The sequence below is a fragment of the Drosophila simulans genome, chromosome 2L, assembly GCF_016746395.2.
Source record: "Drosophila simulans strain w501 chromosome 2L, Prin_Dsim_3.1, whole genome shotgun sequence".
Classification (NCBI taxonomy): domain Eukaryota; kingdom Metazoa; phylum Arthropoda; class Insecta; order Diptera; family Drosophilidae; genus Drosophila; species Drosophila simulans.
Window position 1 is genome coordinate 5,028,033 of NC_052520.2, and position 11,461 is coordinate 5,039,493.

The 11,461-nt window shown below is 43.3% G+C and overlaps 2 protein-coding genes across 16 annotated transcripts; both read left to right on the top strand.

The window, feature by feature from the left end:
- Nucleotides 1–371: 371 nt before the first annotated feature.
- Nucleotides 372–10,194, top strand: LOC6740649 (protein Hook homolog 1). 15 transcript variants are annotated; one of them, XM_039298071.2, is made up of 9 exons: nt 372–538; nt 2,329–2,798; nt 2,861–2,938; nt 6,370–6,737; nt 6,797–7,724; nt 7,793–7,891; nt 8,595–8,687; nt 9,537–9,739; nt 9,793–10,194. In XM_039298071.2, exons 2-9 carry the CDS (start codon nt 2,331–2,333, stop codon nt 9,878–9,880), a joined length of 2,325 nt encoding a protein of 774 aa, XP_039154005.1. In that variant the 5' UTR covers nt 372–538; nt 2,329–2,330; the 3' UTR covers nt 9,881–10,194. The 15 variants fall into 15 exon arrangements, with proteins under 15 accessions (XP_039154005.1, XP_039154010.1, XP_039154017.1 ...); XM_039298076.2 differs by having other exon boundaries at nt 9,537–10,194; XM_039298083.2 differs by lacking the exon at nt 8,595–8,687.
- Nucleotides 10,195–10,464: 270 nt separating this feature from the next.
- Nucleotides 10,465–11,344, top strand: LOC6739216 (60S ribosomal protein L37a). Its single transcript, XM_016169033.3, has 4 exons — nt 10,465–10,489; nt 10,562–10,616; nt 10,687–10,815; nt 11,048–11,344. Exons 2-4 carry the CDS (start codon nt 10,614–10,616, stop codon nt 11,192–11,194), a joined length of 279 nt encoding a protein of 92 aa, XP_016023565.1. The 5' UTR covers nt 10,465–10,489; nt 10,562–10,613; the 3' UTR covers nt 11,195–11,344.
- Nucleotides 11,345–11,461: the final 117 nt, after the last annotated feature.

Here is an 11,461-nt window from a genome sequence, read left to right on the forward strand (position 1 = left end):
GAAACGATTTGGGCAAGTACAATGCAGAGCCGCCTTTTGTTTTTATTGTGCCAATTAATTGCACAAAAAACCTTTTGCCTTTTGGATGCGGCGCCTTCTTTATGCCTTTCACCTCGCTCTTGGGGCGATGGGGCGATTGGGACTCCGATTAAGAGATTCCCAGACCGCCAGACGCTCGAAAATTCGCTTAAAATGCCATCAAAAGGTAGGACGTCGCCACACACCGGCTACAAAAGCCAAAGCCCAAAATCCATCCGATTGCAACACACGGACTACTCCATTTTCCGTCTCGCTTTGGTAATTGAACAATAGGTTTTCCATCTGCCAGCAGACTTTTCCATTCGCCGCTCGGCTTTTCAGCTTCAGTTGCATTTTGTCGCTCGCCTCCAGCACGCGCACTCCACACAATTGTTGTTAAAGTTTAATAGTTTTATACTTTTCGCTTGGTTAAGCGTTGTGCTCAAGATATTTGCAATTATTCGCATACAAATTGCCAGCAAATAGTGCACTCATTTGCCGCAAGCGTAGCCAAACTAAGGTAATTAAATACAAATTGTTAATACTTCTAGCTGGAAGGTGGCGAATTTCAGCTGAGGCCGACATATTTGTGTCGATTTTGTATTTCGCTGTTGACTTGCCCTCTTATCACCCAACGAAACACAGACACGAAATTGTTGCTAATGTTGATAAGTGAGAGACTCGAACTTAGAGAGCTTTTTTTACAGGGGGTGTGTGTGTGTTCTATTGGTACACAAAAAATAATATTCGGTAATAATGTGTGTGCTTAAATCGAGTAAATCAATCGAGTAGTAATTCCAAGTGATTAGTTTAAACTAATGTATCTCTAAGATTTGTATCTAAGATCTTGTATCTAAGATTTTACTTTCATATTTAAAGTAAGTAATACTATTCTTATACCCTGAAGGCTAGTGAACTCAGCAAGTTTTTGGCTCTGTGTACCTTTAATTACTTAAACAGCTGCTTGGTATTTGCTTAGGCCGAAAACAAAAGAAACGTGCTCCATTTCGCCATTGATTAAATAGTTTCACATCTGACTCGGGCATCTTAAACGCTATCCATTGACCTTGTCAACGTTTAAATCAATCCCGTTCGAAGAAATGACGTGAATGCACTCCATCTGGTTACAAAAACGTGGCAAATAAGCACATAGCCGATATTAAAGGGGGGAAAAAGTGGAGAAAAACACGTTTGTTCAGCTGTGAAATTGACCTTTTATGGCCCAACTCAACCCAAAACCGCCCAAAACTGAACATTTTGTTGGAGCCGTCGGAGTTCGAAAGAAATGAGCGGAAATACTTTACAGTGATAGTCGCTCTAATTGCTACCAAAAGTGGCAGTGGAATCCCAAAGAAACAGAGAAGATAATAAGGGTCAGATGGGTAAAACAATTATTTTGGATGGGGGAAATGTTTTTTTTGGGGTCTTGCAAGGAGGCTCGAAAGTTGTAGAAATTAAATAGAAGAAATTAATGGTAAATGCTTATAAATGATATTTAATTGAAGTAGCTTGTAATAACTAGAATGCCAGAAAGCTTAAAAAGATAACACTTCATTTCGCATTGATTTGCCAACTGACCCAGAAAATCTTATCACCTTTGATGTCTCACTTAATTGCTGATAGTGCCAGAAAATATTCAACTGAATTGCTCGCACCTTTTCAGGTGTCAAATAAAATGAAAATTACTTAACCCAAAGACCTTTGAGATCGTATTAACTTGTGTAACTAGAACAGGCGGATACATTGAGACCATTGAATCCACAGAAACCGCAAACGAAAAAGATCTCAACAAACAAATTTCGTAATTACTCGCAGGGGAAAAAACTGAACAAAAAAACAGAAAACACGAAAACAAAAAACTGAGAGTTGCATGTCTGGGAAAATGCTTAATTTCACTTTTCATTTGGGATTTGCCCAGCAAATCAGTGCAACAATAACAATTGGCGAGCGGAAAGGAGTGAAGATCGTAATTATTAATTGCGGGCTGAAGAAAGTTTTTTAATTACCCCACGAGCGTTTAAGATAATGAAGTCGTTTATCCGAGGCATTCAATTATTAAATTGCTTACATTTTGAAAGTGCAACCAGTGATTAGAAATTGATTTTAGCTCAATTTGTATGCAGCTCATTTTGCCAATCATAATTTTGCATTTCACTATCACAGTAGTAAAATGGTTAGTTAACTGTCTTTATATTTAAATTCTTTGAAAAAACATTTAAATTTCGAAGGAGAAAAATGGAAAAAGCTTGTGCTAACATTAAATTTGATTAAAACTAGTCTATAATCTTGCCATTATTTCTCTCTCTGCAGAAATGATGACGTCGCTGAAGCTGGAGACGTCACTGCCGGCGGTGGAGGAGCAAGTGCAGCGGGAGAAGGCCAACGAGCCCGTGGAGGACTCGCACACGGCATCCACAACGCCCACACGCATTCCACATCCCGCCGTGGCGCGTTTCCGGCGTTCCGCTTCCCTGCGCCTGCGCGGGAATCCCGCAGAGCTCGGTTTACGGGCTGAGCACTGTCCAGCCGGCGGAGGCGGATTCAGTTCGCGCGCCAAGCTCACGGCGATCCCATCCAGTCTCGAAACGCGTTCGCACCCGGTTCACTTGAGGCGTAATCGCAGCTGGTGCAATTTAGGCCACAAAACGGAGCAGGAACCGGAAGTGGGGGCTTGCACGGAGGCACTATGCAGCGCTACCCAGTGCTTGTCTTTGGATAAGGAGGCACTGGCTCCGAAGGTGGGCAACAGCAGCATGGCCAACGGCAAGCCGCGAAATCTGGTGAGTTGTCGTAGGTGGTTGGGTGGTGGGACTACACAATATTCTGTATTGATTTTCACTAGCTGGTAATTGAAGAACCGCCCTCGCACGGCGGGTTAAAGGTTACGAGGGGGTGGCTACCACAATACGCACTCGTTGTGGTAAGTAATGAGTGTATTACGAAACTATCTATGGAACTCTAGAGGCGTTTTCTGGGAATTCAGGAGCACTCCCAGTGAAACACTCCCACTGGGCAAAATGTGTTTGGCTTACCTCATACGTTCAAGTGAAAAGGCAACTAAGTTTGTTCTAGACTTATTAAATACCCTAGAAAGACTGGGTTCTCAGGTTCTGGTTGGTTATAAGATAGTTTACACTTTCTGAGAACTGACTAGTGGATTGAATGTTATCTAGAAATATCCGTATATCAAGTATTATACTTGACGAGTCTTTAAAAGCTAGATAAAAATTAATTTTTCATTAAATGTGATTTTTTCCGTTTATAAAGATATTAAATATTAAGTGAAAAGGTTTATAACCTGCCTTAGTCTGCAGCTTTAGCCAAGTTAGTAATGACTTAGCATGCGGCTCATGACTTCAAGTTTCCTGGAAAGTTACATATAATTGATTTAGCTGGCTAATGCCATTTTGTCACTTGCACTTTTGTTCATGCCGTGATGACACGCAGCTTACAATTTTGTGCTCTTTCCGCTGACAGCGATCATTAAACCAGATGCAGTACATAAATATATATATATATATGTACATATACATATGTATATTTGTACCGTGCGAAGGGAACAAAAAACAAACCCAAAGCCGAGTTTGCATAATACTGGGGAAATGGGAGAAAGGGAGAAGGAAAGAAGGTAAAGACAAACACAGCTTACACACGCTTTACCTCCAACTCAACCTCTCACCCCCCCTCCCCCCCAGCCACCCTGTTTTGTACCAGCTGTTTCGTTTCCACTTCCGCTTGTTCCGCTTGCCAAATTGTACCTAGGAAACAGCTGATTTTCGGCTTGTTTGTGTTTTCTTCTGATTCGCGGGGGGTTGAGAGAACAGGAAATGCAAGTGCGCAGCTTTTGGGCCACAATGCCACCCCCAGACCAACCCCCCTTCCCTTTCTGCTCTCTCCGCCTCTGGTTTGAACCACCTTTTTGGTATCTTCTTCGCCTGCTTCGCTCTCTTCTTCGCTTCTTGGCCAAGTGATTTGCGTTTCAGTTGATTTTTTCCACTCACCGCGTTCACAAGATTCGCGGCTCGGCTCACAGATATTGTTTAAACAATTCAAGCGTGCATTTTTACCTTTAGTGCATTGTTGTTGTTCGCTTAGTTCGCGTTCTCAAAGTACCCAAGTGTACCTACTAAGTACAGTGTACGAGCGATTTTAATTGAAGCCAACAACTGGGGGCCATGGCTCATAAATGGTAATTACGCGCTTTGGTCGAGGTATTTTAAGCCATCATTAAAAGTGGCAGTTCGTTGGCCCCTCGATGTTATTTATTCATAATTGTTATTGATTTTTAACGCTCCACGTTCTAATTACATCGAAAATGGTACAGTGAATATGTGCTGTATTTTTGGTGTAGAACGGAAGTGGCACGTGTGAATACATAATTATGTACATACATGGAAAATCATGGGAAAAAGTTCAAAAAATTCTTTTTTAAACCAGTTTTTTCGACTTTTTTAAGCAAGGTGTTTGAGCTTTTTGAAAGTCGTTGCTTGTCATGAAATTACAGCAATTAGGGATGATTTATACAGTTTGTAAAGAGACACTCTTTAACCACCATAAGTCGCAAAAAGTGGCAGATGAGTTTTTAAGTCTTTTTAATTTGGAAATGAAAAGCTTGGTAAGTCGTTGAAATAATATTGATTAAAGTAGCGTGTAAAAACCATTAGTATTCCATTGAATTTTCCACCCCTTGCGACCCTGAAAAGTATGCAAAGTTTCGAATGTCCTTTTGTTTTTTAGACAAAAAAAAAAAAAAAAACTTGGCCAAAACAAGCAGCGAAAATTGATTGCCAACACGTGACCAAAATAGTGCAAACTGGCACTTGGCCAAGTCGGCTGAATGGGCCATTACGTGAGTTTTCTTCAGATATTTTTCACCTGCATTGTGTCCGCCCATCTCCTCCGTTCGGAATCAAAGTCATTGATTTTTCTTGGTCAGCAGCTCGATTGATGACACCTGAGCGCCGTGTTAGCCAAGTTAGATGCCTGGAAACGTGACTCTCTGATGGCTCAAAGAAGGCCTCAAGTGCGTAATGTGCAACTAAGGGTCGGTTATTACGTGGCCAAGTGTGTGCTGGCCATTATTCCCCCTTTAAACCAGTCAGGTTTTGGCCATTGTTTAGCCGTGCGTAAACAGTTTCTCCAGTGCTGGCCAAACCAGTAGTAAGGCCATAAAAAATATTCCCCAGAACTTGGGCAATTAAATGGAGCAAGAAACCCATTACTGATTATGAAATAAACATACCATGAATGAGTAGAATGCAGTGGCAGTTGAGGAGATTTGCTTTCCATTCGAACAAATCGCTGTCAACGGATCGTTTTCAGTTGGCCAATTGGCGAGTTGGTCTAAATCACTTCACAACAGAATCGATGCAGTGCCAGGTCAATGAACTTTTCACTTACTTATGCACTTTTACGCTAAATGGATTGACTAGTTAGTTAAAGTAGATGATTGGTTGACTGATTGGGGGCACTTGTTGGGCTTACAAGCTCATATTGAAATGTTCATATCTAAGTACAGTAGTAATCAGTGCTTATTTGCATTTTCAATCAGATTCAGAACACATTAATTTAGATTATATGGACTTACAGAGTATTTTAGTGGCGCAATGGCAAGTGTTTATTTAAGGATTCTTAGGTTTTTAGTCAAGTGCTCGAAACGTGTTTTTAAGGAGGCGAATAAAAAGGATGCGTTGGCTTCCCAAACAGCTGAGTACATTTTCTTACATTTTGAGAGAAAATAGGTTTTGTAGAATAGTTATTGAAATGATTTTGCTCCAGTTATAAACTGTTTTGTTAAATCGGAGAAATTCGTGCATAATTTGCAGAACTTAATGATTTAATCGACGCACCACCGATTTAAGTCAGTCGGTTAGTCCGATTAGCGAAATGCTAAAAACTAAATACTAAATACTTAATATCCCCCTGGAAAACGCAGACTAATGGTCAATTAATTGACCACAAAAATGCTGCAAGAAAAAATAAAAAAAAAAGGGAGGGGATTTTCGAGAGCAGCACAACAATGAAAGTCAGCAAAGCCGCCAATGTTTTGTTAAATCTATGGCAACAAATTGCTTTTAGGGGCGTTGCAAATGCGAATCGACTTGCCCTGCATTTCACGCGGCTACTTTTTGCCATTTTCTTGCCAAATCCATACAAAATCCCATGCACGACTGACCAGCGACCACGCAACAAAATTAGAAAATAGCTAACAAGAGTGTAAAATTGAAAAGTAAAAAAAAAGAAAGATAGAAAGATTAAGCTATCGCGGGGCAGCCACCACATCGGCGAAAGATAGTTACTAATCCCAGTCTACGATCTTCCACACTCCGTCTTCCATCTCCCATCTTGCAGTCTCTCCAGTTGAACGGCGGCAGTGACATCAGCAGCAGTGGCACCTCCAGCAACAGCAGCAACAAGGAGTCGTGCCCCAGGACCAGCAGGACCCCCCGGACACCACAGACGCCTCAGACGCCACAAACACCGGCCAGCGGAGTAGCTGCAGAGACGCCACACAGCTGCATTCGGCAGGGCAACTGCGTCAAGGCCAACCAGGGTAAACTGTCCACGCTGCACGAGTCCAAGATTTCGCCAAAGACTCCGCCCGTCACACCGGACTCACCCAGTACCTATCTGGACGATGATCTAGACTCGATGTACTCGTTCGCCACCACCACTTCGGGTCGCTCCACGATGTCCTGCGAGCATCCCTATGTGGCCAGGTAGGTGGTGCTTTAATTAAATTCAAATGAAATGCTATAAAGCCTTGATTAACTTTTAGGAACGGCACCACCTTCAGTGGTCGCAAGATGAAGTACGTGGTGCACTGCTCCAACTATGCGGGTCAGGTGGGACCCGACTATCTGACGCCCACGCAGCGGGCACAGCGCCAGATCCGGCGGCTCAAGGAGCTGCTGTGCATCGCGCGACAGGATCTGGAGCAGAAGGATACGGAGCTGCTGCGTCTGACGCGCGAGGTGGTGGAGCTGCGCCTGTTCAAGGCATCGCTCAGCTCGCCGGAGGAGCGTTCGGCCTCCTCCGATGCGGTCACCGTGCGGGAGGCGGAGCTGAAGACCTCGCAGGATGTCTCGCCCATCGTGGACATGGTGGGCGAGGGCAACGCAAAGGGCAGTCCACGCCATCTAAGTCGCCAGCAGCAGCAACAGCAGCAGCAGGCGAACCACTCGCTGCAGGCCATGCAGATGTCGTCGGAGATGCAGAGCTCCTACGCGGACTCCGGCCACTTCGAGGACCTAACCATGTCGTCGGTGCACTCGAAGGACTCGCAGACGCAGAGCGAGGCATGCGGCACTTCCACGCCCGATGGAGAAGCGGATGTGGTCTGCGGGGCCGGCGGTGATTCCGCCAGGAATCTGGAGAACTACGAGCTGCAGCGACAGGAACTGATAAGCATGTACGAGCATCGCATCGAGGAGCTCATTCGGAGCCAGGACAGCGCCACCAGCGATCTGAAGCGATCCCACAACGACAAGGTGGAGGCGCTGCTCCAGAAGCTGGCCGAGTGCAACACCAGGTACTCGGACATGGTGCCCGACTACGAGCAGGCCAAGCAGCGCATCCGGGAGCTGGAGAAGCAGCTGGAGGATCTGCAGCGCAAGCTGGTCGAGCACGAGGAGAAGCAGAACAAGATGTACCTGCACATGTACCAGCAGGGACAGGAGGCGGAGCGCATTTCTCGAGCGGATCAGGTAGGCACTTACTCGGATTGGAAATGATGCGTAAAGGTTATAGCGGATGATCCTATGTCCATTTGCAGGCCCTGGATTTGGCACAGCGCCAGCCGGAGAGCAAGGTGTCGATCAATGAGCTACTGCATCAGCTGCAGAGCACGCAGGACGAGTTGGAGAACATACGCGTAAGATTCTTCAATATATTCCTCATCCTATTTTCGGTTTTGTTTTGTGTGTTGCATTTTGTTGCATCGTGAGGCATCTCAGCTCGACACCGCCACAAGAACAACAAGAACACAACGCGACAAGAACACCACGCATTCGATTCACCATTGCATACATACATACGTACATACATGTATGATCCATTGGCTTGTGGGCGTGGCACTTCAATTGGGCTGACTTTGCCTGCCTGGAAAAGCGGCACCTAATTGAAATGCCCGCCAATCGACATTTTCGTTTAATTTCGTTTCTAGCTGTTAAGATCATTTTGCATATACCTAATTTTCTAGCAAGATTTTATTACACACTTAAACTTACATTAAATGCAACATCGTTTACGTTCAATTCATTTGATTTGTTTCATTTCCATTCCGTTGAGAGTTCGAGTAGCCCAAGTACAGTCACGTAGTGGAGTGCGGCGAGCAAGCAAGTGCATGCATGCATAACCGAGTACAGTTGACACACTTCCGTTCATGTTTCAATTCCAATAGCAATTCCAAACGTTCCAATCGCATGCTGGACTTTGACCTTAGCTATCTTTCTTCGTACTTCTCTTTGGTTCAGTTGTGTATCTTTTTAGTTCATCTAACCGATAAAAGCAACAACTCTTTCTAAATTTCAAATATTTCTGTCGTAAAACAAACAAAAAACAAACTATTTTTGTAGGCATCAGAGTGCAGAATGAGAGAGTGCGGCAGTAATCATGCTCTCCTTACTGCAAAAGAGGCGATTTCTTTGTGGGTACTTGGCGCGCGTAAGGTTTGTAATATCCCTAACAAAACTACCCCCACACCCCCACCCAAAAACAATCAACCCTACTAACTAAACTAACTTTTGAGTTATTATGGCAAAATTAACCCAACAAAAAAGAAAAGAAGATATATTTTGAGTTGCAATCTATGATTTGATCACGCACATTGGCTATATCGAACATTGGGTCCTACCATCCAAAACTCCCATACCTCACCACACCCTCGAGACTAACCAGCATTTTCATCCGCATTCGCGCTCATGGGCCAGGGTAAGGTTATTGGGTTACCATCGAAACTACAATTCTGAGATCTTGTGAACACCCTAATGATTTCCATTTTTACACATCTATTTCGTTGTTTTGTAAGTACTTGTTGTTTCCGAACAACATCGTTTCGTAGAGGTAACAACTAGAGGTATGTTCAACATCATTCACACATGACACTATGGCTAGATGATACAGACATATGTATATCTCGGTTCGAGAGTACCAGACAAAACACCCAAAGCTAATCTCTATCTAAAATCCATTTAGCATGTGGTTCACCTCAAGTTAACTTCCAATTAAAGACCAAAAAAGTAAGAATAAACAACCATAACCGCTCCCGAAAATTATTCAGTGTTACATACATAACATTATAACCTAAATGTTCATATGGCATAGCACTACCAAGATTAAAGCGAATCCTTTGTAAATACATTTGATTTCAACGACTAACCACACTTTCGATTTTTGCGTTTGAATACTGAAGATTCTGACTAATTCTCTTCACTTCTTCTTGCACTTTTTCTCTCTCTCCACTCGACTAACCCTGACTATTGTAAAAATGTACACGAAACTAATCCAACACCATTTAGACCATTTATCGCCGCCTGCTGGAGGCCCAGAAGAATCGCACCCATGTGGATCCGGAGGTGACGCTGCAGTTCCTCAAGAGCGCTATCTTCTACTTCCTCACGGACAAGGAGAACTCGCAGGGCCATCTGCAGGCCATCGAGAGCATACTCGAGTTCACCGACGCCGAGAAGCAGAAGATCAGCGCCGCCAACCGAACGCCAAAGTGAGGTCCTTGTTCGTCGTTACCCATGGCGTATACTTATTATTAACACTTAGATTGCACGCCAAAGTGAGCAAAACGATGTCTACGATTTTGGTTAGCGCTAAATTGCATTGTTTTCAGCTAATTGGCCGGCAGCTTTAATTTCAATTTTATTTTGTTAACGGAATAATTTTGTTAAATTTTGCAGGCGCCCGTGTTAAGTTCTTTCTTTGGCAACGAAGTGTATAAAATTTTCCTATAAGTTAATTTTTACGAACATATATATTTTCTGGTCTAAGGCTTAAGGCATACTACTACGTCCTTTTTAAGAAATACGAACATCTTGAGAGAAATACAATTTTACAAAATCTACGTAGTTTTTGTAGATCTAGCTAATCAAGTGAGAATAACACCATCATGTTTTGTGGAGTTTCAGTGGAGTTTTAATGGCAAATAAATGAAAAATCTGAGTAAATAATTAAAGTGGCGTATTGTTTTGGGTGCATACAACATTTTAAAATCATGCATAAGCGTAAGAGAAATTTGATTTCAAAATTAGAGAAAATAAAAATTAATTTCGGACTTTTATGAAAATTTTCGGAATTTTTTAAAAATTATAGGAGATTTGAAAATCTCGATAAATTCGGGTTCAATTCTTAGCTAGTTACGCATCCAAGTCTTCCACCTTGTCGCGTCCACATTTTGTGGTAAATTGGTTGAATCGAGCGGCGGTCACACTTTTCGCTCTTTTCGATTTTTCGTTTCCGGCGTGTAAGTGTACAATTTTGTTGCTCCACGTTTTTTTCTTTTTAATTTGTATTTATCTCATTTCCACGTGCACAGAATACTGCTGGCGAATCTTTCCCGTGTTTAACACACCGACAACAACAGCAAAATGGTACGGCTACCTTGAAATCCATCCGGAAATGCACACTAACCGCATTGTTAACCTTCGTTTTTATTGACAGGCCAAGCGCACCAAGAAGGTTGGAATCGTTGGTAAATATGGTACCCGTTATGGTGCCTCCCTGCGTAAGATGGTCAAGAAGATGGAAATCACCCAGCACAGCAAGTACACTTGCTCCTTCTGCGGCAAGGTGAGTTGGCGCCCCAACATGGAGCAACCCATTAGGGTGGCCCAAAAAAGGAGCGCCAAATGGTGACGAATCGTTGGAGGAACGTTATCAGTGGACATTTCTAAAGCAACTCCATTCACCCATTCAACAAGTGGAATCTTGATTTATTGGCCTAGAAATGTCCATTTATAGAATTTCCTACCATTACACAAAGTTTCCATGGATAGTAACATATCTTATCTCTAATCCGCAGGACTCCATGAAGCGCGCCGTTGTGGGCATCTGGTCCTGCAAGCGCTGCAAGCGGACCGTCGCCGGTGGCGCCTGGGTGTACTCCACCACCGCCGCCGCCTCTGTGCGATCCGCTGTCCGTCGTCTGCGCGAAACCAAGGAACAGTAAACATAAACGGATCATTAATGATGGAACCATCTATTTGAATGCTCCGCTATGCTAGCTCCCGTAGTTTTAATCTGACAACGCGATTTTCCTGTGGTTTGCGCCGTGCCGGTCATGTGAAAATAAAAAAAATGTTTTTTACTTTTAACAGTATGCGAAAGTAGTGATGCTCATTTAAGTGGAAAACTGTGTCGGAAATAGGTCTGTGTGAAATCGAATCCCAACATTTTCACTTTGGCTAGTTATATGGAAATGATACTTCTGTGCACT